The sequence below is a fragment of the Drosophila montana genome, unplaced genomic scaffold (assembly GCF_035044405.1).
Source record: "Drosophila montana isolate Dmon_TW-CO22-7 unplaced genomic scaffold, ASM3504440v1 contig_2081_1, whole genome shotgun sequence".
Classification (NCBI taxonomy): Eukaryota; Metazoa; Arthropoda; class Insecta; order Diptera; family Drosophilidae; genus Drosophila; species Drosophila montana.
The window spans coordinates 685,667-711,139 of NW_026996991.1; the positions used below are offsets into that span (position 1 = coordinate 685,667).

The 25,473-nt window shown below is 44.4% G+C and overlaps 9 protein-coding genes across 13 annotated transcripts; 5 read left to right on the plus strand and 4 right to left on the minus strand.

Annotated features, from left to right (window-relative positions):
* The first annotated feature begins 98 nt into the window (after positions 1–98).
* Art7 (arginine methyltransferase 7) lies at positions 99–2,591 on the plus strand. 2 transcript variants are annotated; one of them, XM_064680071.1, is made up of 4 exons: positions 99–232; positions 310–2,019; positions 2,087–2,238; positions 2,301–2,591. In XM_064680071.1, the coding sequence occupies exons 2-4, from the start codon at positions 346–348 to the stop codon at positions 2,566–2,568; spliced, it is 2,094 nt and encodes a 697-aa protein (XP_064536141.1). In that variant the 5' UTR covers positions 99–232; positions 310–345; the 3' UTR covers positions 2,569–2,591. The 2 variants fall into 2 exon arrangements, with proteins under 2 accessions (XP_064536141.1, XP_064536139.1); XM_064680069.1 differs by lacking the exon at positions 99–232 and having other exon boundaries at positions 251–2,019.
* On the minus strand, positions 2,578–4,151 carry LOC135426780 (tektin-B1). Its single transcript, XM_064680073.1, has 3 exons — positions 3,830–4,151; positions 3,346–3,777; positions 2,578–3,293 (listed from the first exon to the last, which is right to left on the minus strand). Exons 1-3 carry the CDS (start codon positions 4,039–4,041, stop codon positions 2,636–2,638), a joined length of 1,302 nt encoding a protein of 433 aa, XP_064536143.1. The 5' UTR covers positions 4,042–4,151; the 3' UTR covers positions 2,578–2,635.
* A 298-nt stretch (positions 4,152–4,449) lies between these two features.
* On the minus strand, positions 4,450–6,293 carry LOC135426782 (tektin-2-like). The gene is made up of 3 exons (XM_064680075.1): positions 6,010–6,293; positions 5,522–5,953; positions 4,450–5,363 (listed from the first exon to the last, which is right to left on the minus strand). The coding sequence occupies exons 1-3, from the start codon at positions 6,219–6,221 to the stop codon at positions 4,706–4,708; spliced, it is 1,302 nt and encodes a 433-aa protein (XP_064536145.1). The 5' UTR covers positions 6,222–6,293; the 3' UTR covers positions 4,450–4,705.
* Positions 6,294–6,771: 478 nt separating this feature from the next.
* LOC135426781 (tektin-2-like) lies at positions 6,772–8,386 on the minus strand. Its single transcript, XM_064680074.1, has 3 exons — positions 8,056–8,386; positions 7,566–7,997; positions 6,772–7,508 (listed from the first exon to the last, which is right to left on the minus strand). Exons 1-3 carry the CDS (start codon positions 8,265–8,267, stop codon positions 6,851–6,853), a joined length of 1,302 nt encoding a protein of 433 aa, XP_064536144.1. The 5' UTR covers positions 8,268–8,386; the 3' UTR covers positions 6,772–6,850.
* Positions 8,387–8,706: 320 nt separating this feature from the next.
* Fbxo42 (F-box protein 42) lies at positions 8,707–11,421 on the plus strand. The gene is made up of 3 exons (XM_064680072.1): positions 8,707–9,144; positions 9,199–10,601; positions 10,664–11,421. The coding sequence occupies exons 1-3, from the start codon at positions 8,943–8,945 to the stop codon at positions 11,105–11,107; spliced, it is 2,049 nt and encodes a 682-aa protein (XP_064536142.1). The 5' UTR covers positions 8,707–8,942; the 3' UTR covers positions 11,108–11,421.
* A 1,115-nt stretch (positions 11,422–12,536) lies between these two features.
* LOC135426783 (uncharacterized) lies at positions 12,537–15,393 on the plus strand. The gene is made up of 2 exons (XM_064680076.1): positions 12,537–13,049; positions 14,058–15,393. The coding sequence occupies exon 2, from the start codon at positions 14,058–14,060 to the stop codon at positions 15,273–15,275; it is 1,218 nt and encodes a 405-aa protein (XP_064536146.1). The 5' UTR covers positions 12,537–13,049; the 3' UTR covers positions 15,276–15,393.
* Positions 15,394–15,735: 342 nt separating this feature from the next.
* On the plus strand, positions 15,736–18,522 carry MED16 (mediator complex subunit 16). Its single transcript, XM_064679885.1, has 2 exons — positions 15,736–16,585; positions 16,651–18,522. The coding sequence occupies exons 1-2, from the start codon at positions 15,821–15,823 to the stop codon at positions 18,298–18,300; spliced, it is 2,415 nt and encodes an 804-aa protein (XP_064535955.1). The 5' UTR covers positions 15,736–15,820; the 3' UTR covers positions 18,301–18,522.
* A 278-nt stretch (positions 18,523–18,800) lies between these two features.
* On the plus strand, positions 18,801–22,650 carry EndoB (endophilin-B). 4 transcript variants are annotated; one of them, XM_064680120.1, is made up of 7 exons: positions 18,801–18,980; positions 19,110–19,543; positions 19,610–19,673; positions 19,790–19,825; positions 19,925–20,115; positions 20,573–20,825; positions 21,367–22,650. In XM_064680120.1, exons 1-7 carry the CDS (start codon positions 18,903–18,905, stop codon positions 21,493–21,495), a joined length of 1,185 nt encoding a protein of 394 aa, XP_064536190.1. In that variant the 5' UTR covers positions 18,801–18,902; the 3' UTR covers positions 21,496–22,650. The 4 variants fall into 4 exon arrangements, with proteins under 4 accessions (XP_064536190.1, XP_064536191.1, XP_064536187.1 ...); XM_064680117.1 differs by lacking the exon at positions 20,573–20,825 and adding an exon at positions 21,067–21,304 and having other exon boundaries at positions 18,814–18,980; XM_064680121.1 differs by lacking the exon at positions 19,790–19,825 and having other exon boundaries at positions 18,804–18,980.
* A 4-nt stretch (positions 22,651–22,654) lies between these two features.
* LOC135426817 (uncharacterized) lies at positions 22,655–25,465 on the minus strand. The gene is made up of 4 exons (XM_064680116.1): positions 25,325–25,465; positions 24,800–25,108; positions 24,571–24,734; positions 22,655–24,517 (listed from the first exon to the last, which is right to left on the minus strand). The coding sequence occupies exons 2-4, from the start codon at positions 24,962–24,964 to the stop codon at positions 22,843–22,845; spliced, it is 2,004 nt and encodes a 667-aa protein (XP_064536186.1). The 5' UTR covers positions 24,965–25,108; positions 25,325–25,465; the 3' UTR covers positions 22,655–22,842.
* Positions 25,466–25,473: the final 8 nt, after the last annotated feature.

The following is a 25,473-nucleotide window of genomic DNA, read 5'->3' on the forward strand; positions in this document are numbered from 1 at the left end:
ATATTTTATTTATAGACGACATTATTTTTAACAGAGAATAATTGCACATTATTTTTGAAATACAAAATTGAACGGTTTCTTGTCGTACAACCAGCTTGGCATTGTTCGACACTTATCGATATATCGATATATGCGAAACTTAACAGAACATGTTAACCTTAACTTTCTGTTGTTGTAGTAAACTGTTTTAGATGGAAATGTGACCTGTGGCGGGATTGTACGCAGCAAAACCGTGTGTGAATATTTTTAAAACAATATAGTCGTATAAACGGAAACATAGTATAGATAAAACATTCTATTTCGATGCAGAAAATTCTTCGTTTGACATTGCAGCACACACGATTAATGGCCAGCTTTTCACAAGTAATCAACCCGATGACTGGCCAAAACACATGGCATGAGCGCGGCGATGACTACGACTACCATCAGGAGGTGGCAAATGCCGGCTTTGGTGACATGCTGCACGACTGGGAACGCAACCAGAAGTACTATGCAGCATTGCGGAAGACAATCGCAGCCATGCGCCAGGCGGGTAAACAAGTCCATGTGCTGGACATTGGTACCGGCACTGGCATATTAGCAATGATGGCGCTGCGGGCTGGCGCCGATACCGTGACAGCCTGTGAGGCCTTCATGCCGATGGCAAACTGTGCGGCACGCATTCTAGCTTCGAATGATGCCGCACAGGTGAGGCTCATACGCAAACGCTCGACGGACATTCAAATGGGCATCGATATGCCGCACAGAGCCAATTTGCTGGTGGCCGAGCTGCTGGACACTGAACTGATTGGCGAGGGTGCAATTGGCATTTATAATCATGCGCACCAGGAGCTCCTCACCGAGGATGCCCTGTGCATACCCGCACGTGCCACTTGCTATGCTCAGGTGGCTCAATCGCCGCTGGCGGCGCAATGGAACAGTTTAAAGGTTCTGCCCAATCTGGATGGCGATATTTTGCTGCGTCCACCAGCGCAACTGCTCGAGTGCAACGGCGAGGCCGCTCTGCACGATGTGCAGCTCTCCCAGCTCCCACCCAATTCATTTCACACTCTTACTGAGCCCGCACAGATCTTCCAGTTTGACTTTCAGCGCAAGCAGCCGCGCGAGCAACAGCGGGAGCATGTGCTACGCCTGCAGCTAAGCAAGCCGGGCAGCGTTGAGCTAGTCTTCTACTGGTGGCAAATCGAGCTGGACGATGCCGGTGAGCAGCTCCTGAGCTGTGCACCCTATTGGGCCCATCCGGAGCTGCACCAACTGCAGAAAAATTGTAAAAATGCAGAGCAGCCGCTGCCCAATATTGTGCCCTGGCGAGATCATTGGATGCAGGCCATATACTACATACCTAAACCGCTGCAGCTGCAGCAGGCTGGCGAACAATTCTGGCTAAGATGCTACCATGACGAGTATTCGCTGTGGTTTGACGCACACAAGGAACAGCCCGAGCAGCCGGCGCGGCGTCATAGCTGCAGCTGTGACCTGCACATGACCTACACCCGCAATCGCATCGGCCAGCTTAATCAGGGCACTAGAAACAAGCGCTACCTGGCCTACCTGGAGCAGGCAGTGCAGCAGGCAAAACCTGCACACGTACTGGTCATGGGCGATGGCTGCCTGCTCGGACTTGCCAGCTCTGCCTTGGGTGCCGGCAGTGTGCGTTGCCTGGAACCCCATCGTTTCTCGCGCCGCCTGCTCGAGTCAGTTTCCAAGCACAATAAATTGAAGAACGTCAGATTTCTGGAGAACCTGCAACAGCTGGAGCCTGAGGAACTAAAAACTCTAACACACATATTCGCCGAACCATATTTTCTGAATGCTATTCTGCCGTGGGATAACTTTTACTTTGGCACATTGCTGCTGCAGCTGCAGCAACAGCAGAAACTGCCGGAGTCTGTGGAAATCTCGCCGTGTGCGGCTCGCATTTATGCGCTGCCCGTGCAATTTCTGGATCTGCATAAGATACGCACGCCCATTATTAACTGCGAGGGTTTTGATCTGACGCTCTTCGACGAAATGGTGCAGGTCAGCAGTAGTTTAAAATAGTTGACTGGTCATCTCTTTAACAAATAAAATTATGTATCCATTTCAGCGTTCAGCGAAACAGGCCCTGTCTCAGGTGGAGGCGCAACCGCTCTGGGAATACCCTTGCCGTGCTCTTGCAGAGCCGCAGCAGCTACTCAGCGTCAACTTTGCCAACTTTGGCGTAGAACAGCATAACCAGGGGTGTTTGGAGCTAACAACGTGAGTTGGCCTAACAAGCTGATATAAAATAGTCCATGCCCTTATCTCTGTGCCGTTTCCAGCAAAGGAAACTGCAATGGCGTTGCGTTGTGGGTGGACTGGCAGCTTGCGGCGAGCAACAGCTCCAAATCAATTGTCAGCAGTGGACCTCTTGAACCCGTTGTGCCCGGTCAATTCGTCAAGTGGGATATGTTTGTGCGTCAGGGCGTGCACTTCACCAGCCAAACGGATAACCAAACCCACCTTCACTGGAGTACTACGTTCAGACCGCTGCTAGGCGAGTTGAGTTTCAATTTTTCGCTGCAAGCAAATCGCGAAGAAAGCAAATAAAAATCCAGATTTCAGCACAAGAATTTAGACAAGACATGGAAATACATTGAAAACATCATTAGCAGTTTCAGGACTTGGGTATCTCCTGCTCCATGCGAGTGAGTACAATATTGCGATCCGTCTGGGCACTTGGATTCGTCACCTTCAGTCCATACTCGCCGCCCTTAAGACGCAGACGCAAGTCCAGGGCACGAATGTCCGTCATTAACGAGTGTTGCTTGTTTTCTAGATCCACATCGATCTTCTGGGCATGATCCGATAGCAAATTGAAATTGGCCTTGGCGTCATCGATCTTAGCCTTGAGTGAACGACGTATTTCGCGTAACTTCTCAACCTCCGTGCAGAGCAGATCATGTGCATGGTCCAGGCACAGCTCCATGCCACTACGCTGTGCCCGATTCTCCAGACGCGTCTCAGCCAGCTTCAATGAATCCGACTTGTCACGCAGCGCATCCTCCAGCGTCTTTATCTCGCACACAGCACTCTCCATTTCTTCCTTCATCTTGAGCTGCTGCCATTCCAGCTCGTTACGCGCCCGCTGAGTCTCAAAGATGCGCTTACGTATGGTGTGCTCTGCACGCTCCTGCTGCGCCTGCAACATGTTACGGGCCTTCTCACGGCACACGAAGAGCGCCTCACGTATAGCTGAAGTATCAGCCAGCTCATTCTCGGCCAGCTGTTTCATGTTCTTCACATGACCCAGCCAGGCTTCATAGGAGCAACAGCTGCAAACATTCAAAGTTAATCCAGAAGGCAAAATCTGATACATGGTCTTACTTTTTGGGATTACGCAAGGGATCCGGCTTATAGGACAATGTGGCTGAATTACGGTCTAACGCTAGTTGCACATTGTCAAGATCCACCGCCTCTATTTTGTTCTCAATCTCCATGCCAATTTTGTAACGCACCTCCTCCAAGCGTGTCAACTTCTCCCATGCCTTCTGACAACGGTCCGCTAACAATCGCTGATTATTCTCCAAAACGAACAACTCGTTCTTGATCTCCTTGTCCGGCTCATCATATGTCATCTCGGAGCCGATGCGGCTATCACGCATGGTGAGCACCTCGCTTATTACAGATATGGGCGCAGTCAGTGCGTCCAGCTCACGCTCCGTCAAAGCTTTTTCCTCTTGCAGCGATTTAATTTCAAGTTCAATACGCTCAAAAGTCTTGGAGATAACCTCGCGCCAGCTATTCAGCTGTGCAATGCTATCACACACAAAAGTCAGTGGCAGGGTCTACAAGGATTCGCTCAACTCACCGATCAGTCAACGCCTCATTCGTTTCATAGTTCGCCCAGTCACCCTCGATGCGCGTCTCATTCCGGAGCGTACGAGAGGAATGACGCAAGGCGAAGGCGTCAGCACGACGGGAATCGGCCACATTTCGCAGACGAGCCACTCGTGCATTCCAGTCAGCCAGGGAAATGTGCTGCAACGGTTTTTCCATAGTCACCACCGCATGAAAAGGCATTTTAACGCACTGTATGTATTCCTTTCGAAACCAATTTGTATTTTATAGTAAAACAATAATATTTTTGCTCTTTTTCACGGTATTTGTGCTCACAACGATAACACAACAGAAACTGCTGGAATTTTTAATTTTTCATAGCATGTCAATTTTGTTTATGCGGTGGCTACTAGATCACCAAGGTGTTGCCTTCAGGCTTGTTGCTAGGCAGAGACGGGGCTATTAAAAATTCGACCTGCAAGTGGGGGAAAACATTGGTCTAAGTTTGTATGAAAAACAAATACAGTTCAAATCCATGGATCCGTGGTGGCCCTTAGAAACAGAAATAATTTCAGTAAAAGTTGATAAATGCTATTAATCTTATTTCTTTTATTATATTAAATCGGTCAAGTTATAATAGCCACGATACTGTTTAGTTTGGGTAGTATTTATTAAGAATTATCAATCAACAGTTAAATTATCTCATTTAGTAGATTATCAAAGATCGCTAGAGTACACCTTTGCTGTTGATCTATAGAACAATTCGAATGCTTCTAGTGACATCGTATTATTATGGTCTAAAATATAAGTAAAATGTAGCCTTATATTCAATTCATTTTTAGGCTTGTCCTGATTGATTGCAAATTCATTAAAATGTAAAAATATTATAACGTTAATCAGCCCAGCTCTAGGACTTTGGAATCAAGTCCTGCGTATTAGTGAGTATAATATTGCGATCGGTATTTGTACACGGATTAAAGACCTTCGGTCCAGTTTCGCTTTCCTTAAAAGCCTGCCGTATTTCCAGCGCTCGTTTGTCAGTAATCAGAGCATGTTCCTTCTTTTCCAAATCCGTAGCGATCTGTAGGGCATGTTCTCCAAGTAAATTATAGTTTTTCCTGGACTCCTCGATTTTCTCCATGAGGCAACGGTGAATTTCACGTTGCTTCTTGACCTCGAAGCAGAGCACATCATGTACATAATCCAGGCAGAGCTCCATATTACGGCGCTGTGCACGATTCTCTAGGCGCGTCTCAGCCAACTTTAAACTATTTGTCTTATCACACAACGAATCCTCCAACGCCTGAATATCAATCAAAGCATTCTTCAATTCATCATTCATCTTGTCCATTTGAAATTTCAGCTCGTTGCGTGCTCGCTGAGTTTCAAAAATGCGTTTCCGTATAACGTACTCGGTGCGCCCCTGTTGAGCTTGTAGAATGCTACGGGCTTTCTCACGGCACACAAAAAGAGATTCCCGCAGGGCGACCGTGTCGGCCATTTCGTTCTCGGCCAGCAACTTGATGTTCTTCGTATGCTCCAGCCAGCCTTCGTATGTGCAATATCTGCAAGCAAGAGTTAAAATTTGTAATTGGCCTTAAATTTGGGAGCCAGGCAAGATGAGGTACTAAAGTGAATCCCTGCATCGAGTCAACCAAAACGCGTTAAACTCAAGCATATATATCCACAAAATCGATATCATTCAGAATATTTTATCACTTACTCTGTGGGATAACGCATGGAATCCGTCTTGAATGATATTCTTGTGGAATTGCGATCTAGTTCGCGCTGTTTCCTTTCCAGATCGACTGCCTCTATTTTGTTCTCAACCTCCATGGATATCTTGATCCGTACATCCGCAAGGCGTGTCAGCTTTTCCCATGCCTTCCGGCAACGATCCGACAACAATCGCTGATTGTTCTCCAAAACGTAAAGTTCGTTCTTGATCTCCTTGTCTGGCTCATCGTATGTTATCTCAGAGCCCAAGCGGCTATCACGCTTGTTAAGCATCTCGCTTATTACCGTTATGGGTCCAGAGAGTGCATCCAGGTCGCGTTCCGTCAAAATTTTCTCCTGCTCTAATGCATGAATTTCATTCTCAATGCGTTCATATGTCTTCGCAATGATCTCACGCCAGCTAGTAAGCTCCAAAATTCTGCAAATACGAAAATATCAAACACATACAAGTTCTCATGGAATAAAGGAACTTACCGATCCGTTAATGCCACATTCGACTCATAGTTAGCCCAGATATCCTCGATGCGCGTCTCATCGCGGAGGACTCGGGATGACTTACGTATGGCAAAGGTATCAGCGAGTCGGGCAGTCGCCACATTTCGAAGACGACCCACTCGCTCATTCCAGTCGGAAAGTGAGATGTGTTGCAAGGGTTTTTCCATCGTAACCACCGAATTAATAGCCATTCTTAGTTCAATGATATATTATGTAAAATCTTTAATCTTTTATGTTTGTGTTCTCTGTGAAGTGCACGAAGGGAATGAATATATTTTCGATTCGGTTTGTTGGAACGTTGTATATTTGCTTATGCGATGGCTACTAGATCAGCAAAGTGTGTCCTTTAGACCATTGTTAATGGCAACGTTAGCATATAAAGCTGTTGCTAGGCATTGACTTAATGAAGCAGTCGATTGGGGCTGAATTATTTGCCCCATAAGAATATTTTGGTAATAGAAGAGGAAACAATATCAGGGCTGAAAACCCCAACAAGGTTCCTGGTTTGATTAGGGTTCGATGCAACTCCCTTCTACACATCCCTGAACCCAAAATGTATATGTATATTTTCAACATGTTCATTTGATCCGCAGCCAAAATTGGCATCTACTAAGTATAGATGAATAAATCAAAAAGCGACGAACGTAAATTATGTTTCGTAAGTGAAGCAAACCACTTTAAAAATGGGTGGTTCGGTTCAGGTTTCGCTTCATGGTCAGCATGAATTGATATCTAAAAACATTTAATAAATCTGACGCATTTATTTTTGGCACTATTAAAAAAATAGGTATAAAACTTGTGCATGGTACCATACACACTTTCATTTCTTTGCAGTAATATTCTCTGAGTGAGTGAGCTCGATATTTCGATCAGTCTGGGGACATGGACTGTGCGTCTGTATTCCAGAATCGTCATCCCAAACACGCTGGCGCACCTCGAGAGTTTTTTTGTCAGTAATTATTGCGTGCTGCTTTTTGGCTAGATCCTCATCGATCTTATTAGCATGATTCGATAATAGATTGAAATTGGCCCTAGACTCGTTAAGCTTATTCATGAGACAACTCTGGATTTCACGCAGCTTGTCAACCTCTAAGCATAAAAGTTCATACACTTCGTCCAGACACATTTCAGTGGAACATCGATATTTGCGATTCTCAAGGCGAGTCTCAGCCAACTTTATCCTATTTGTTTTGTCATTTAGCGCTTCCTCTAGATCTTGTATCTCACAAGAAGATGCCTTTAAGTCGTCCATCATCCTAAGGCGCTGCCACTCCAGCTCGTTGTACGCCTGCTCGGTTTGAAAAATTCGAACACGCAAATAATGATTGGTCCGCTCCTGTTGAGCTTGTAGAATGCTACGGGCTTTCTCACGGCACACAAAAAGAGATTCCCGTATGGCGGCTGTGTCGGCCGTTTCGTTTCCAGCCATCTGCTTCAAATTGTGAGTCCATGTCAGCCAATTGTCGTACGAGCGGAAGCTACAACATCATTTATTAATTTGACCAGTTTCATTTGTTTAAAGAAGTTAAACTCACTTTTTGGGCGCACGCTTCGGATCTACCTTAAAGGATATGGAATCCGAATTCCGATCCAGGGCCCGTTGTGTTGTGTCTATGTTTACAGTTTCTGTTTTGTTTCCGAGCTCGCTTTCAACCTTAAAGCGCACTACTTCCAGACGCGACAACTTCTCCCATGCATTCTGGATGCGATCTGCCAGCAACCGCGCATTGTTCTCCAGCACATACAGTTCATTTTTTAACTCTATGCCCGCCCGATCGTAGGTCGACTCCGATTTAACGCGATCATCACGCACAAAAAGCATCTCTCTTATAACCGATAAGGGACCTGCCTGCCACTCCAGCTCATTCTCTGCCGCCTTCCTCTCCGCCTCCAGCGCATGGATTTCCCGCAACAAGCGGTCGAATGTCTTGGAAATAATATTTCGCCAGGTTTTCACTTCGATAATTCTGGCACTCAAAATATGTTAGTTACAGGCAAAGCCAAAGGACTCTGACAATAACCTACCGAGCATCCAGCGCGTTGTTCGACTCATAGTTGGCCCAGTCGCACTCGATGTGAGACTGATCCCTGAGCAGCCGGGATGAACTACGCAAGGCCAAGGCATCAGCACGACGTGCATTTGCCACATTTCGCAGACGATCCGTTTTGGAATTCCAATCGGACATTGAAATGTGCTGGATCGGCTTCTGCATGGTTGTTATCAAATGAAAAGACATTTTAATAAATGTATGTATATAGTCCTTGGTAGCAACAATGTATGTGTATGTGTATATAGTATAGTATAGTATATATATTCTATATTTATATATTGTGTTTCTTTGAAGTGTTGTGTTTGAATGGAATGTTCTTAATGAAAGGGTAAAGTGGCTTCATGTGCGCTGGCCTACTAGATATTTAATTTTTTTCCTATTGGGAAGATTGTAAAGTGAAATCATTTTTTCTGACTGGCTCCATCAAATGTTTGAATAAGATACGCATGATCATCCAAAAGGTTTTTAAATGCAAAATTAAGCAAAAAAAAAAAACAAACAAAAAAAACGTCTTTTTGAAAACTATAAATATGTATAGCCCTAACTATCGATGTATTTTATTGCGCCATCATTAAACATATGTTTGTTATCGATATATGCTTGTCACATCTGCGCGATATTTATTCAAGTAATTGCCGTCACCAGCAACTGCTGCTGTTTACAGTTTTTTAGGCTAAAAATCGCTTAAAAAGGACATTTACAGCTATTCAAGAGTGTGCGTAGGCGACGCTTTGTGTATTTAAGGTCAGCACTAATTAAAAAACGAACTGCACGGTGTGAGCAACGGGCACACGGGTGTTACACTCCACGCTGCAGTTAAGGTGAAGGACAACAAAGGAGGCAAGGACAGGACGCCACGCAATGGCCACGTGCAATCGCAAACTGAATGATAACTGTGACAATACAGCAACAACAACATGCCTCACCAAATGCCCTCCACCTGCTGTAAGCCTCAATGTGTTACCCGACGAGATACTCGAGTTTATATTCACCTATTTGCCGCCCTATGGCGATCTGGAGCACTGCAGTCTTGTCTGCAAGCGCTGGCAACTGATTGTGAAGAGTAAGTGCGATCCAGAGAATAATGCCATAATTATCCGGATAATTTATACTCCAGATCTTGTGCGCCGCTCACAACTAAATCTGGAAAAGGGCCTGGCCGACTTTCGGCTGCGCTGGGAAGTGTTCTCACAACAGACGGCAGCCTCTTTGGAAGCAAATTTCCCGAGCATACCAACGGGTATGCCCATGCCTATTATAGCAGGACGTTTTGCACACTCGGCAGTGCGGCTGGGTAACTCAATGTATGTCTTTGGTGGCGGCTCCTCGTCGGACACTACATTTAATGATCTGTGGCGCTTCGATTTAACGCATATGCGCTGGTCGCGTCCACTTGCGACGGGTACATACCCCTCACCCAAGGGCAGCGCTTCCATGGTGGCCTGGCGGGATAAATTGGTGCTGTTTGGCGGCTGGCGTTATCCCTCGTTACATCCACCGTATCAGCCGTGGTGCCTGTTCGATGAGCTGCATTACTACGATCTGCCCAAAGACCGTTGGCTGGCGCGAAACTCACTTCCATGCCCACCGCCCATGGCAGGGCACTCGGCCAGTGTGCATGGGAATAGCATGATTGTGTTTGGCGGCTATCAGATAAAGGATGACGTCAATGTCAACTCTAATGATACATGGGTGCTCGATCTGGATGAGCAGCGATGGTGGCAGCCAATCTTTGTAGGCAACACGCGGCCTGCGCCGCGTTACGGTCAAATTCAAGTGGAACTCGATAAGCAGCATCTACTCATTGTTGGCGGCTGTGGCGGCGCCAATCGGGTTTACACAGATGCCTGGCTGCTGGACATGACTCGTGATGCCTGGTGCTGGAAGCAGCTGAACGTACGCAACAAACACTTTGGCGCCGTCCACATGTGGTGCAATCCTGGCTGCAGGGTTAATAACTATTTAGTTGTGGTGGGCCCTTCGCCCAAAATGCCCCTTGACTTTCAAATCATGAAACAGAGCCGTGTGCCAGCTGTGGGCGGCAACGCGTTACGTTTTGCTGGGCTAGGCCAGGTGCCGGCACCGCCACCGCCGTTCTACCAACAACAACAGCAGCAGCCCGGCCAGCGAGTACCACTGCCAGAGCGTAGACCAGGCGCCATGCTGCCTGAACAACATCAGCGTGGCAACAATGGACGCTTTGGTGCTGCTGCCGCCTTGCCACCACAGGAGCAGTATTTGGCCAACAGGCGGGCCATACTGGACCAAAACATGCAACAGGCGCAGCAATTTATGCATAACAACAATGTCAACAATAACAACAACAACTACCAGCCGCGCTCTGGACGTCTTAGCGATTTGCATTCACCGCCTGCAGCCGCGCCTCCCGCAGCGCCAGGTGCAGCTCCTGCTGCATCTGATGGCGATGCGGATGCTGCACAGAGATTGCAACGCAATCTGGCGCTGCGCTGTCGTGACAACGAACCGTTGCTGCCCAAGCGATTTGACGAGCACTACGAAGTGAGCAAGCCATATTAAATAAATGATTTTTTGCCATTAACACAAGAATTTACCTGTTCTAGGATCCCTTTCGTATGGCCGCATTCAATGTGCCCGGACGTTCACGGAGTGCATCGCGCGATCATAGCGAACGTATACGTCGCATGGAGGAGAAAATGAATGCTATACGCAACTCGCGACGCAGTGCACCCGCCCATGTGGAGCCACAAACATTGCGTGCGCCCTCTCCGAAGCGTGTCCGATGTAATGTCCAGTCGCTGTTCGTTTGCGACATCTCTAGCTTGCTGCAGCGTGATGCGAACAGTGAGCCTGGCCTGGATTGGGTGGAGTACAAGAATTTTGGTGTTTTGAGCGGCGCACCCGATCGCCTTATACTGTCCAGCCTGATAGCGGGCAACGGGGAGCTGATACTATTTGGAGGCGTGCATAAGGAGACGCTAACGGACATCACGCACCATGTGTCCAATTCCATACACTTTCTGAGTGTACCACGTGATATTATCTAAGCGCAGGCACAAGCCATACCACACACAAATGCATATTTAGCTAAAAATATCTCTTATAAGCCTAAGCTAATGCTACCCTTTAAATCTGCGTAACTGCATCCTTCAAATCCTTGAAATTAGTTGCTGCGTTTAGACTTTAAATTTGAGTTTACATGTAATATATTATAATTTACTCGCATGATTAAATGGGGTGAACCTTATATGGAGCTTTGTGCAGGCAATCGACTTCACTTCACATAATTGAACAGGACCGTGAAATATAGTATATGGAAATAGGATATACAAAATAGAATAAATATGATTTTACCCTTCAATTATTTTGTTTCGTTTTGTTAACCAACAACTAAGCTATTTGTGTATATTGTAATTTGTATATTCTTCTACGCATTTTCGTGTACACTCTTCATTTCCAATACGAAATATTATATTTACATATATTCTATGTCATGGTGCCAATTTGTGCGAAACGAGGCAGGTGTTTCGGGCAGCAAAAGAGCGGGAATCATCAAGAGAGTTAGGCATAGACCTTGGCCAAAAGTAGACGCACACACGTGTATGAGCTGAGGGACCAGCCTCCAACGGACGGTCATATACCAGTTTGTAAGCCACATACCAAAGTCAAAGCCATGGCAAAGCGTCTGCAACCGGCATGTACAAGAGATAAGGTATAGCCAATCACGCAGTCAAGTCGAATCGCCATTGCTCTTCCGTTAGATCCTTTTAAAAATTACAATCGCTTTGACTGATATTGTATTTATTTTTAATATATTTAATTTTTCGTAATTTAATAACTTGAAATCAATTATATTAGTTATAGAAGATTAAAACCTTTATGTTTTCTGATTAGTCTGATAATAGTCAATCATAACTAATGTAAATATTGCCTATAACTTCAATATGCTTTAGCCATGGTAGAAGATATTTATATGGTTTACATGATGTTTGTGAATTTTCAAATAATTTACTATTTAAATACATTTGTTATAATTCTCAAAATTTCAATATGCCACAGCTATTGTAGAGTATATATTTATATGAGTTACAGACATAACTTTGGCTGCAGAAGAGGCTATTAAAGGGTTCAAGGCTACGCCTCGGCAATGCCAATCATTGGCAGCACAAAATGACGCCGCTTAATTTGTAATCTCAACTAGATGCTGGATGAGCACAGGCACATGATTCTTATTAAAGATTACAATAGAGAGAGCAAAAGAGAATAATTCTCGCAATCATCATTGGTCAGCTTGAATGGCTCCCATTTGATAAAGAGAGAGAGAGAGAGAGGCTCGACACCTGTGTGACAAGTAGTAACACTAGCCAGAGGCTAAGGCTAACTCAAGAGCGCGACTGAGTACCAGAGCCCAGAGAGTGTGGCCACCTTCCAGAGAGCACCCAACAATAGGTTTATCGTTTGTGTTCTCCAAGCGATCAGTTGAAGGTGGCGCTTCGCGCTGAACAGTACGTGCGTCCATCAAAGCTTTATTAGCGCTCGTCGTGCAGCCGCCGGTGAGCAGCTGGCAAAAGCGGTCAAGTTCAGCTCCTTTCCAGAACAAAATAATTAACTTTAAGCTCAACAAGCTTCAGTGAAAGACGCTTTCAATTCGGTTTTTCTGCCGGGCTAAAGAAAAACAAAAGTATTCAACGTAGCAAATTAAATTATAAATACTCAAGAACTTGTCACAGTGCCAATTATTATGCGCAGATAAAAGGTGTGCCTTAGTATCCACCGAAAATTATCAACAGAATATATTTCAAAGGTCGCGAAAAAAATAAAAAAATTGAATAAGCAAACGAACAACAAAAACGTGCTTATGTAAAGTTCTGGCTGTCTCGAAGCATTAGTAATTACTCTACCCGATCGCCAATCGATGCCCAGAGAATAACAAACAATTTACGCAGCAGCTTTCGGAAATCAGTAATATATTTCTAGGAATAATAAAAGGTAAATATTGCAGCTCATCAGATTGAGTGTCAACCGATTCAATTGAATTTGCGTGCGAAATATGACATTTTCTACCTCCAGCTTGAAGTCATGCTGTCTAAATATTACTGCATACACCCTACATGCGCTGGCCTTATCAGTTCTTTTATAAACAGCCAGGATTAGTTTTCTATGTGTAATGTGTCATTCGGACATAAATCGCAATTGGATACTGGATGTGTCTGTTCTTTAATAATAATAATAATTATTATTTCCAATTTCTTGAGCGTCCCCAACATCCATGCTACATCATCTATGTAAACACTATAACCGGTTTTTTATAACCCGTGCGCGAAATATAAATAACGAGAGTCACACACACCGAGCCAAGCACGAGTAATGGGCGCGACATGCCGGCATTAGAATGGTAGAACACGAATTTAGTAGTATACGTACATATATAAATATTTGATTGTGTTATTGATAAACAAAGTATCGCATATATATGTGATTGACTGTGTTACGCCTAGTAGACGATCAAAACAAATTTCAATCTAATTTCGCCAGCACTTACGTCATGAACTCTTTAAGGAGGCTATAAGTTGATTTATGCCTAAGTAGGGGCTTCTTATCACAAACATAGATTAGAAAACAAATATATAATTTTTGACCAAAAATTAGACAGTTTAAAGAGGCAAAACTCTTTCTAAAAAAGGCTATCTATTGATAATAAGAAAAATGTATGATTCTTAAATATCAAACATCAATTATTTCTAATAAAATTATATTGGTTTTTTTTCCACCCAAATAAGGAAACGTAAACATACAGTGTATAGTGTGTAGGGCATGCACGTTTCGGTTTCCCCTAAATTGCTATGCAAACTAGGGGAAAGGCAGAACTCAAAGAATTTCTATTCGCTTAATGATTGATGCTGTATTGAAACTGGTTTCCTATTAGCGAAACTGTCATTAGTTTCTCCAAAACACAATTATTATATATGTATGCATGCTTTTGCTTTTTGCTTACAGATGAGCGCCGCCGCTGCTTTAGAATTGGCCGTGGCCCATCGTAAGGAACAGGCTAACGTGGGCACCTTGCTGGGCCGGCGGTATGCGGAGCTGTTGCATGCCGAGAAACACACAGACTGTATGTTCCATGTGTGCGAGCAGCAGCTGAAGGGACACAAGCTGATATTAAGTGCTGCCAGCCCGGTCTTTGAGGCCATGTTCTATGGGCCGCTGCAGGAGCTGGAGTCGGAAATAGAGATACATGATATTAGTGCGCCAATCTTTAAAGTATTGCTGGAGTATATTTACACGGGCAGCGTGGACTATGAAAGCATGCAGCTGGAGGCCGCAATTGAGCTGTACTATGCCGCTGAGAAGTATCTGCTGGATCAGCTAATATCGGATGCACTGCTAGCCATAACTCGCAAATTGCGCTTCTCCAATGTCCTGCCAGCGCTGGAGCTAAGCGTGTGCATGGGCCTGGACAGTTTGCTAGATGTGTGTATGTCGTTCTTTATGCGCTGCTGCGTCAACAATGATCAGTACATAAGCTATCTGAAGAAGCACTATGTGCACGTGTCCAAAGAGTGCGTCAAGTCCATCATAGCCGCATGCAAGGAGCCGCACAAGCTGCTGATTTGGTATATCTACGAATGGAGCCAGCGGGAGTGCGATGATGCTGGCCTGGGTGATGCCACCACCACCTGGCAGATAACAGCGGCTCCAGCGGATACAATAGACTGTCCTGCTCCCATGCCTGCCACGCTCGTCGAACGCTGCTACTACAAGGCCTGCCGTCCGTTTACCGTCGACGCCGAGTCGCATTGTTGGAGGCTGGGGTTGAAGTGCTCGCGATTTATTTCAGTGCTGGGCTTGGTGCTCAACAGCCGCCTGGCGCCAAATCTTACATGCAACATTGGCCATGTGCCGCAAGAGTATCGCGAATCGTTACGCATTGATCTTTATCCAGATGGCGGGGAGCCCGTGTGGACGCACCTTATACAAAATCAGACAACAAAATACAATTGTGATTTGCATCTGAGCTGGAGCCGCGAACAGGCCTGCGTGCTGACGCCCGAGGTGCACTACGTGCTGCAACTGCGCTGGGAAAGCAGCGCCTACGGCGCCGAGTATCCATGCAGCTTGCAGTCCTGCCTGGCCGATGGCATTCAGTTCATCGACGGCGACAGCTTCAGCGGCTGCCTGCTGAAGGGACTGCGCTATGTGAACTTAGTTTAGATCCTATTGTTTAGGTAAATTAAATCGTAATCATTGTGTATTTATTGCTTTAAGTTAATGTACGAGCGTCAAAGTTCAATAAACTGTGAAACAAAAAACGATATTCATACCAAACAAATACCAAGCCGGTTTGTGTCTGGTCTGTTATCGCCAGCTGATGATTGTACAACCCGCGCACAATCTTATATTTTTTTAGGAAGTTACCAACTGGAAAACTGGCCTGTTCGATATCAGCAAACACAATAAAACAATAATTCAATTTGTAATATTCACAGTTGATGGCAGCTTTTCGTATTTGGGGAATTCATGAATCATATACACGCACATTACGCCAGCTTTTAAGTATACAGTTAAGATACAAAATGCTGATTAAAAGTAAATTAATTTCCTTTTTTTTTTAACGTAGATTTCTTTACTGTTTTTGTGTCTACTGGGTAAATGCGAACAATTTGTATCGCCATTCACACGTACAACATTAATTTATCGATTATTTGGTTGCACATCACTAGCATTACACCGCTTTTAGTTAAACAAAAGTAAACAAAATGACAATTTTGTACAAAGTTGAAAGCCGGCGTGAATTTGGTAATGGCAAGGACAGCAGCGTCTTCCCGCACAAGGTCGTGCTGTGCGCCGTATCCGCACGCAACATAATTGCATTCAGCGCACTCCAGAGCCTCTCCAGTCACGTCTATGTGTGCGACATTGTGACACCCTGGCAGTACTACAAGGTGTGCACCTCAAAATCGCTGATCAATGTTTTGGAGTGGAGTGCCAGCGGTGAGCAGCTGCTGCTGGGCTACATTGGCGGCCGTGTGGAAATCTGGCAACCTAAGGAGCAGGCGCTTAACGTCTGGCAGCTGCATTACCATGCCAACATACCCAGCGAGGACATCATCCAAGCGAAGTTCTTTCACAACGGCAAAGGCGTCGTCTTCAATACACAGAAAAAGGATCATACCTACTATGCCGAGAAATTTGAGAGACTCGAGCAGCGACCCACGTTAACCGGCTTTGGCGGCGTTGCCACCGAAGGTTGTATACTGCTTAGCTCCTCCGGCCTGTTGGCCGCCTTCACGCTGCCCCAGCTGCAGAAGCTGGCGCCCAACAGCAACAGCGGTGTTGTACCAGAGCCGCCGCTCAGCAGCGTTAGTAACGAACAAATCGAGCTGACGCCTGCCACGCACAGCATTGGCATTTCGCGCAGCTACATCGAGCACAGCAGCATTGTTCCCAGCGCTAGCGGATCTCTCAACATAGCCTACAGCATTGGCTGGCAGCAGCATCAGCAGCTGGTTCACTGCTTTAAGGTTGGCATTTTCCATTTAATCCTTAGTCTTCCGAATATAACGGTTCCATCTTGTATTTTTCCTAGGTCTCATTGCAGCTGGAGGGTGAACGCATTGCTATCAAGTCCGAGTCGCTGGCCAGCATATTTTTGAACACCACGCCCTCGCCGATGGAGAGCAGACGCATCACACAGCTGCTATGGACGCGCGTGGCCAACGAGGATGTCATATACGTGGTCTTTGGGTGTGCCGATAGCGCCAGTTTGCTGGAGCAATGGACGTTGACGCGACGCCATCAGAATGTGCACGCGCTGCTCCAGCAGTCGTCAGCCGTGCCAGCTAACAACAGCAAACCCGTTGACTATGTACCAAGCGAAAGCTGGGAGCAGGTGGCCAAGCTGCAATTGAATGCACAAATCTCGCAACTTTGCAGCTCGCGTCTCATCGCCGCAGACTGTGAACAGCTGTATGCCATACTCCAAGATAATAGCGTGCAGGTGCTGGAGCCGGGCACGTTGAAGCAGCTGAATCACACGCAGTTTGAACGCGATGCGGAGACGAGATTCGTGTGCGCCGACCTTACGCCCACCAGCCAGATGCTGCTCATCTTCGACAGCCACGCCCAGCTGCATGCAATGCAAACGCCCATGCTGAAGCAAAATGCGAGCACCATGCAGCTGCTGCTGCTGCTGCTCGAGTACTGCATTGTCACCGGAGTGGACGCTAGCGATGTGCTGCTGCTTAATCTGGGTAACCTGGAGGCGCTGGTGGAGAAGCTGACGGACAATTTTACACGACAGCCATCATATGTGCGTCAGTTCTACTATGCCAACTTTTTGGCGCTGAAAAGCAATCTGTGCCGTGCGCAGCAGCAGGAATTCGATAATCTCATCATATTGCACGCCATCTCGAGCACATTTAAGAGCCTACTGCGTCCCTCGGACTTGGGCTGTCAGGACAAGGGGCCGGCAGATAATTTGGCCATGAAATTGGCCGAATCGGTGCCGGACGTGGACACGGTGTTGCTCAATCTAGATCCCAAGGACTTTACCGTGGAACCCATGATGCTGCAGAGCCTGCAACAGTTGATCCAATGGGTCACTGACCTGGCACTCAACATGCTCAATCGCCTGCCCGAGGAGGTCATGAAGAGCAAGCTTTCCGGCAAGCGTGCCAGCTACGACATCAGTCGCGACATTGTAGCCATTGGCAGTCTGCGCGAGTTGCTCGTCATGATTCGCATTTGGGGACTACTCAATCCGCAGTGCCTGCCTGTGTATACCAAGACCATGGACAATATCGATGTGCTGGCCATACTGTTCAGGCTGCTCACGCGGCTGGCACAAAATGCCGCGGAGCCGGACGAGCTGCTGCTGGATGAGTGCAGTCTGCTGTCCAAGCAGCTGCTCATACCACAGCCGTCCAAATACAATCCGACAACACTGCTGAGCGCCCAGGGCTATGCGGCTGTCAAATCTGGACAGCTAACGTTCACCTCGCTGGTGGAGCCAGTCGGACTGCAGGACATTGAAATGGAGCAGGTCGTCTTTGCCAATTGCGTCAAGGATGGCGTCAGTAATCTCCAACTGGGCGCCAATCCCAGCACCATAAGACGCTGTGCCCGCTGCGGTTTCGTCAACAGCGCCAACAAAGTGGCCAAAACGTCCGCACTGAAAGCCTGGTGCAACAAGTGGTTGCATTGCCACTGTGGCGGCTTTTGGAAGCAAATTAATTAGTATTAAAAGTAGAATTAAAGAGCTCTAGTATTTAAATTAATAAAAACATAAAATAAGGGTTAAATAGATTTTTCTAAATAGATGTACATAAACACTGAAAACTCCCAATCTCAGACAACTAATCCCGCGGTGCTTTTGCCCGGTTATGGGAAATCTTAAAAAAATGTAATTAATTATTATTCACCCATATAGCCATTGCAATTAAACTAATGAATAATTTTAGTGGAGTTTATAAATTTATTTATGGCTTATTAACAAATATAAATTGCTGAACAATTATAATATGTATGTGAGTGATCATAAACATAAATGTAAGTAGGTATTATTTCAATAATTTTATGCTACGGAAATTTTGTTTTGATTATTAATTTGATTCTTTTTCAGCGATAATTGTGACTGACAATTGCTAAAAGTTATCGCTGATATCAATTACAATACTATCGATAGTTGTACATTCGGAGAGAATTAGCAATACAATCGATAGTTGGACGTACTTCGCCATCGATTGCTTGGCATCTCTGCTTCTTATTAGACTATTGATAAATACAAACAAGAATTGGCTTGCAAAAAATCTAATTTGAATTAATTAACTCCACCTGAAAATGAACATAAACTTGCCCAATTTTAATATGAAGAACCTGGTCAAGGAGGCGGGTAGCACAATATCACGAGTGGTCCAGGTAAGTCATGACTTATTCAATAGCTAACCACAATTGTGGTTGGGGCCTGACTGTGGGTGTGGATGTGGGTGGCGTTTTGGGCCTTGCGCACGCGATTGACTTTTTACGTTTACCCTTGCCCTTTTCCAGCTAACGGAGGAGAAATTGGGCACCACCGAGCGCACCGAGTATGATATACACTTTCAAAATCTAGCAGAACGCGCCGACGTGACCAAAACATGGACAGAGAAGTTGGTGCGCGACACCGAATCGGTGCTTATACCGAATCCACAGAATCGCGTCGAGGATTATATATTCGAAAAGATTGAGAAATCGAAACCGAAACGGCTCAGCAACTTGGAGCATCTGGCGCTAGACATGATTGAGGCGGGCGGCGACTTTGGCCAGGACATGCCCTACGGCCAGGCACTAATCAAAGTGGGCCAGGCCGAGCAAAAGTTGGGACAGTGCGAGCACGACTTCATTGCCACCTCAGGCATATGCTTTACGCAACCGTTGCGTAAATTTCTAGAAGGTGAAATGAAGACCATCAGCAAGGAGCGCGGCATACTGGAGACGAAGCGGTGAGTATGACGCCACACAAAGATTATGATAGATATATGATAAATGTGTGTGTCTGTGGCTTGCAGCTTGGACTTGGATGCGTGCAAGAATCGCGTGAAGAAGGCCCGCAGCATGCTGGGTCAACAGGCGGTGAGTGTGGGTCGGCATGAAAATTGTCGCATTAAGCTCATTATAGATTTTCGCCTCTGCTTTTACACTTTTGTGCTGCTTTTCCTCTATGTGGATGTGTTTTGTGTAATTTATAGAAAGATGGCATTTCGCCAGAAGCTGCCTTGGAACAGGTATCGCCCAAAGAGGCGCCTATTCAATGCTCTATTTTAAACGCTTTACAAAATATATATTTATTTTCTTTTACTAACAATTAATTTGTTCCTATACAGGCGGAGCGCGACCTGCGCGTGGCTCAGGCCGAATTCGATCGTCAATCGGAGATCACCAAGCTGCTGTTGGATGGCATCAGCACATCGCAGGCATCGCACTTGCGCCATCTGCACGCCTTCATCCAGACCCAGGTGCGCTACTACAAACAGTGCGGCGATGTCATGGATCAACTGCAGCGCGAGCTGGCCAAGTAAGTAGTAACAGCTATGAGAGCCCTGCATCGGTTAACTTAAATTGTATCATTTGCTCGAATTAACGATTCATCACTCATTCAAGACGAAGACAATCATTCAAACAAAGTTTGAACTTTTACGAGTCAGCCAACATGTTCGATCTAATCGGTAATAATATTATTGGCTGCAAATCAAACAGCTCGAACCGAATAAATTTTAGTCTTGACTCGAAATAATTGTTTGAGCATCCGGAACGCGTCTCGATTGACTCGATGCAGGGCTCTACTATGGATATAAGCTGATCCTTTTAGATTTGTTTTCTTTACATATATGTATTAGTTATTATATGCAATTTGAGTACTTGAGTAGGTGGCACTTAACAATTCTTGCACTGTGGTTGGCATTGTGTCTACATGTGTGTGACCTTTTGGTTGTTGTTGACCTTTCGGTTTGTATTGTTTTGTGGTCTTACAGAATGCAGCCAGCGAAGCCACGCCTGCGCATCAATAGCGAAGATGTCGACGGGCCTCCCAGCATAGCTTCGGCTCATTCCTGTGATTCAGATACCAATTCCACTCCATTAGCACTAGCACTAGATAGCGATTACGATTATGACAATGATAATGATATTGAGGGCTATAAGACCATTGACATCGGTCCGGTCAAGACGCTCACGCATCTGCTGGAGGACTTTGAGATAGAGTTCGATACAAGCGCAATAACAACAGTTTAATTAACGCCTTGAATCGAAATTGAAACGAGCTTTGGTTAACATTTGTATACGAATACTAGGCATAACTTAAATATTGGTTGTCATTAATCAAATAGTCGTTAAATCGTAGAGTCGTTTGCTTCTGTTTTTGGTCAAAACGGTTTCAGTAGTAGCACCTATTCAATTCAAACTCAACACCCACAAACTCACCCACAATCAAGTCATTTAAACTCTCTGCCTCTGCGTCTTCCATCAGCTTGGGAGGCCCAACACCCTACACACCGATCGATTTGCATGATGCCGCCAAGTCCAGTGCCGCCGGCGGCATGGGCGGTGGAGCACGTAATCCTGGCAACAACAACAGCAGCAGTGCCGGCCACAAAGCTAATCAGTCCATGCAATTGAATGTGAGCTCGGATCAAATGCAGCGCGCGCGTGTCCTGTGCTCCTATGATGCCAAGGATCACACAGAATTGAATCTAAGCGCAAACGAGGTGAGCAGTTTAAATTATTCATAGTTTACCCATCTAACTCCTTTCGATCTCGGAACTTGCAGGTCATCTTTGTCGCCGAATGCTCACCTGTAAATGAGGACTACATGTACGGTAAGCAGGGTCTGATGAAGGGCCTGGTGCCGCGCGCCTTTGTCGAAATGCTCGATGAGGAACATGAGGTAACTCTCTAAGTGGATGGTCTTAAATGCCAGCAACCAAAATGAAAAGACAAAACCCATAATCAAGAGAACAATCATGATACACAAAAAAAACTAAAAACAAATACTCATAAACATTTAGAGCAAATGCAATTGGACAATTACTACATACTTAGTTCATACATAATACATATGCAAATTATGCAAGAGAGTACAATAATTTATCAGAATATACATATAAAGTATACAACATATATACACATACATATTATATTAGAAAGAAAGGGCATTGCGCCCTAGCTTAGTCCATGTCGTTTGATCAGTGTGCCTCATGTAACCCACAAAATGCATTCCAATCACCCAGCATTTAGATATACATAGCTAAATGATCTATCCTTGTTACTTGCTCAGCTTTTAAACAGAACAAAAAAAAAAAACAAAATATTTAAATAACTATATATTTATCAATACTTATTCGGATATAAAGAATCTCCTCCTTAATATGAAATTAAATGCAATTGTTTTTTAAAATTCCTAAGAACTCTATTATCAAAATCTATAAAAGAAAAACATTTACTATTTTTCAACTTATATTTATATAGTGCAAAAAATTCCAAACATTTTCTATTGTTGTTAAACTAAAGAAGCCGTTATTATTAAGCTTCTCAATCTCACATTGAACAAAGTATTATATTTTGTGTTATTTTGCTAGTTATTTATTCGTTAGTTAAATTTAAATTGTGCTTTAAATATACATTCATGAGATTGTTAATACTACTATTCAAAAGAAAATAATTTATTTAAGGTTAAATATACTTACCTTTACTGTTTTCTTTGCCTGCCTTTGTTAAATTTTGGTGCAATTTTTCCCCCAAAGTCAATTAAATGTTGCTATTTAAAGTTTAAGATATGCCCAAAAAAAAAAAAACACCAAGCCAAGCCAGACTTAGCGCTAAATCAAAGTAACAAAAGAGATAACAAAATTGAAATTAACGTAATTACTAAACGTACAATACCATAAAAAAAAGAATAGAAAAGTAAACAACGATTTTAGGTTTTCAACATTGAAATGCGTCTAGAGATGGTTTTAAAAAACAAGCAAGCACACCATAATTTACTATGTGAAACAAATGTATTAAAATATAAATATATAAATAATAAAGAATGTTAACAATATGCAACCAACAATTGGTTTTGTGTTTCATAACGAGATTAATATATTTTTCGTAGTGATATATTGTTGATATATTATAATAATTATCATGTTTGGCGAAATTTAATGTAATACAAATTTACAGTAAATGGATATACTAGAAGTATCCCCAATATCTGAAAATATTGGTTAAGTGTTAGCATATAATATTAATTTTGTTAAACTGTTTATAAACTATCCCAATAATCCTCGATATCTGAATAATCCATATCTTCTAAATCGTAACCAAATTCGTCAAACCCATCCAATTCATCAAAATCCCCGTCGTAATCATCGTAATCATCGGAAAAATCGAAGTCATCGTCATCATCGCTTAGGAAACCCATATCATACAAACGATGATCATGTTCTGTGTTTAGCTCGTCTGAACCAAAGTACATATCATCGTCGAATACCAACAGATCGGATAGATCAAAGAAGCAAAGATCAGATGATGAGGGTGGAACAAAGGATGCATCAATTATGTCCTTGGAAACCACGTCTGGATTTTGCATGTTCACCTCGTTAATGTTGCATCCGTATAAACTAAGCTTGATTGGTAGCTGACGCTGGATTTCTTTTTGGCGAATTTGTAAGCGCATTTTAAAAATAATATCGGATAGTAGCTTTACTGTGAGCTGCGGGCAATTTTCTAAATGCAACACCCTAAGCTTAGGGCAGGAAAGTATCAAGCGCAGCACAGTATTGTTGTTAACATTGCAACAATACTTAAGATTGATCTCCTCCAGCTCATGCAGACTGCTCAAAGCCTCCATTTCGCGATCTTTAATCGCATCGTTGTTGGGTACAATGAGCGTGCGCAGTGCGCGTAGTTTGCTTATTTGTGAAACCATCTCCGAATTGATGCAGTTCTGACCGCGTGTTTCAAAGTGTACCAGTTGCTCGGACCTGTGTTCCACCAGCCACGTGAGCAGGTCGGGGCGTAGTTTTGCATTCTCCTCATGACTGTGGATAGTCAGCTTCTTGAGGCTGGGCAGCTTAGCAATGTGCTCGTATTGATTAGTCAGTCCAAAGCAGAGTCCATTGCTAACTGAGATAGTTTCCAGCGTATTGGAGCGCTGACTGTTGACCAGCTGCTTAAAGCCCGAGCCAATGGTATAGACACCCTTTATGTGCAGCTCCTTGAGCTGTTTAAGTGCCTTAAAAACCCGGGGCAATAGTTTCGACTGCAGTCCAGTGCAACTGGTCAGTGTCAGCGACTCAATGCTTGTCGGCAAGCGATTCATATTTTGCCCAGTCAACTTGTCATTGTTAGACAGATCGAGTATCTTGAGCTGTGACAAATGCTTTAGTGCAAGCAGAGCATCATTACGCAAGTCGCAACCGCGCAATTGCAGGCTCTCCAGCTGGGTCAGCTTGCCAAAGATCTTGTACATAGTGCGAATGGTCAACTTATTGGCCGTAATTCGCATAGTAGTTAGATTTGTGCAGTGGGCGCCCAGAAATTCGCCCAGACGCTGGCGATGGCGCTGTGGTATAATGCCCTCAATCTTCCGAACATGACGACCGGACAGCACAAAGAAATCACGCACATCCCACATAGTCATGTCTGCAAATTCTTCAAATTTCACGCATTTATCTAAGGCTGGTGACGCCTGCTTATAGATCTCTCGAAAACGGATGCAGGTGCGCGCAAAGTGAATGCGATCGGGCAGTGCCAGTAGTCGCACTATATAATCCAAGCAATGATCATTCAGATTTAGAATGGCAGCCGGCGGCTCGTTGGGATCGGACGATAACTGCTTCCGTGGTATGCCATTGGCGTCTGGCTGATGCCAGCTATCGCTGGGCTGCACGGATAGACGTTCTTTGTTCACATTGTGAAATTTGCGACGCAGTGCTCTGCAAGGCACAACGTTTATTTTAGATGTGTGTAGCATAATTGATTCACTTACTTGGCAGCACTACGCGGATCTGCGAAGACGACAAAGCCACTCTTTGTTTTTGGCCTATCATTTGAGGCCTTGGAGGCGAAATGGTTGGTGGCCTTCCCAAAGAGATGCAAGTGCTCAACGCGTCCGAAGGTATTGAAATAGGCTCTCAATTGCTTGGGCGATAGCTAATACAGGAAATTTCGGTTATCTTGAATATTCAAAGAATATGAATTTATTGCCAATCGCTTACCCCTGGTGCTATTTTATACAAAAAAAGTTTCTTCACCAATATGTTGTCCTCGGTGTAGACTTCATCGCCCTGAAAATAATAGGTTTTGTGCGTCGGCAGACAATCGTTGACCCTTCTATAAGCACGTGAGCCACGTATATTTAAAAAATTTTGAATAGCGCTCATTTTTTCTGCTTTAAATTCTACTACGACAATTGAAGCACAGCTACTTATACTGTAGAATTTCCTGATACGATGGAGGGCCCCCACAGCATATGCGCTCTGCCTTTTGTTGATTCTTGCAGTTGCACGAAATTGTTCTTGATACGTCTGTCGGATAGAGTTAAACGATACTTAGGTTATCGGGTACTTGTTATCGCTCATCTCTAGCTTTCGGACCTATGTACTTATATCGATAGCGGATGAAAATATATATTTACATTTTTGATTTCCCGGCAAGCTGTTAATTTATAAACAGCTCTATAATTACGTTTACTCGCGCACTAATCGAAACCATTAAATACAACGGTCAAATTTTGTACTCACCTATGAAAAGCTGCAAGTGTATGTAATCACAGTCACCTATCGATAATTCAAATTATAAATAAAACAGCGTCCAAATGTTTTCTCACTCGCACTTTAATTTCGGAAATTATAACGTTTTTTTTTTAAATATTTTTTAGCAAAGCTTAACA

What these genes read in the sequence shown, in the direction of transcription:
- Art7 (XM_064680069.1), top strand. Translation starts at nt 304, where the DNA reads ATGCAGAAAATTCTTCGTTTGACATTGCAGCACACACGATTAATGGCC. An exon ending in TCTTCGACGAAATGGTGCAG is followed by an intron (nt 2,020 to 2,086) that starts GTCAGCAGTAGT and finishes TATCCATTTCAG; the next exon opens with CGTTCAGCGAAACAGGCCCT. An exon ending in GGGTGTTTGGAGCTAACAAC is followed by an intron (nt 2,239 to 2,300) that starts GTGAGTTGGCCT and finishes TGCCGTTTCCAG; the next exon opens with CAAAGGAAACTGCAATGGCG.
- LOC135426780 (XM_064680073.1), bottom strand. Translation starts at nt 4,041, where the DNA reads ATGCCTTTTCATGCGGTGGTGACTATGGAAAAACCGTTGCAGCACATT. An exon ending in AATGAGGCGTTGACTGATCG is followed by an intron (nt 3,778 to 3,829) that starts GTGAGTTGAGCG and finishes TGTGTGTGATAG; the next exon opens with CATTGCACAGCTGAATAGCT. An exon ending in CCCTTGCGTAATCCCAAAAA is followed by an intron (nt 3,294 to 3,345) that starts GTAAGACCATGT and finishes GAATGTTTGCAG; the next exon opens with CTGTTGCTCCTATGAAGCCT.
- LOC135426782 (XM_064680075.1), bottom strand. Translation starts at nt 6,221, where the DNA reads ATGGCTATTAATTCGGTGGTTACGATGGAAAAACCCTTGCAACACATC. An exon ending in AATGTGGCATTAACGGATCG is followed by an intron (nt 5,954 to 6,009) that starts GTAAGTTCCTTT and finishes TCGTATTTGCAG; the next exon opens with AATTTTGGAGCTTACTAGCT. An exon ending in TCCATGCGTTATCCCACAGA is followed by an intron (nt 5,364 to 5,521) that starts GTAAGTGATAAA and finishes TCTTGCTTGCAG; the next exon opens with ATATTGCACATACGAAGGCT.
- LOC135426781 (XM_064680074.1), bottom strand. Translation starts at nt 8,267, where the DNA reads ATGTCTTTTCATTTGATAACAACCATGCAGAAGCCGATCCAGCACATT. An exon ending in AACAACGCGCTGGATGCTCG is followed by an intron (nt 7,998 to 8,055) that starts GTAGGTTATTGT and finishes TTTGAGTGCCAG; the next exon opens with AATTATCGAAGTGAAAACCT. An exon ending in CCGAAGCGTGCGCCCAAAAA is followed by an intron (nt 7,509 to 7,565) that starts GTGAGTTTAACT and finishes ATGATGTTGTAG; the next exon opens with CTTCCGCTCGTACGACAATT.
- Fbxo42 (XM_064680072.1), top strand. Translation starts at nt 8,943, where the DNA reads ATGGCCACGTGCAATCGCAAACTGAATGATAACTGTGACAATACAGCA. An exon ending in CTGGCAACTGATTGTGAAGA is followed by an intron (nt 9,145 to 9,198) that starts GTAAGTGCGATC and finishes TTTATACTCCAG; the next exon opens with ATCTTGTGCGCCGCTCACAA. An exon ending in GATTTGACGAGCACTACGAA is followed by an intron (nt 10,602 to 10,663) that starts GTGAGCAAGCCA and finishes TACCTGTTCTAG; the next exon opens with GATCCCTTTCGTATGGCCGC.
- LOC135426783 (XM_064680076.1), top strand. Translation starts at nt 14,058, where the DNA reads ATGAGCGCCGCCGCTGCTTTAGAATTGGCCGTGGCCCATCGTAAGGAA.
- MED16 (XM_064679885.1), top strand. Translation starts at nt 15,821, where the DNA reads ATGACAATTTTGTACAAAGTTGAAAGCCGGCGTGAATTTGGTAATGGC. An exon ending in AGCTGGTTCACTGCTTTAAG is followed by an intron (nt 16,586 to 16,650) that starts GTTGGCATTTTC and finishes TATTTTTCCTAG; the next exon opens with GTCTCATTGCAGCTGGAGGG.
- EndoB (XM_064680120.1), top strand. Translation starts at nt 18,903, where the DNA reads ATGAACATAAACTTGCCCAATTTTAATATGAAGAACCTGGTCAAGGAG. An exon ending in GGCATACTGGAGACGAAGCG is followed by an intron (nt 19,544 to 19,609) that starts GTGAGTATGACG and finishes TGTGGCTTGCAG; the next exon opens with CTTGGACTTGGATGCGTGCA. An exon ending in GCATGCTGGGTCAACAGGCG is followed by an intron (nt 19,674 to 19,789) that starts GTGAGTGTGGGT and finishes TGTAATTTATAG; the next exon opens with AAAGATGGCATTTCGCCAGA.
- LOC135426817 (XM_064680116.1), bottom strand. Translation starts at nt 24,964, where the DNA reads ATGAGCGCTATTCAAAATTTTTTAAATATACGTGGCTCACGTGCTTAT. An exon ending in TGTATAAAATAGCACCAGGG is followed by an intron (nt 24,735 to 24,799) that starts GTAAGCGATTGG and finishes TTCCTGTATTAG; the next exon opens with CTATCGCCCAAGCAATTGAG. An exon ending in GATCCGCGTAGTGCTGCCAA is followed by an intron (nt 24,518 to 24,570) that starts GTAAGTGAATCA and finishes TGTGCCTTGCAG; the next exon opens with AGCACTGCGTCGCAAATTTC.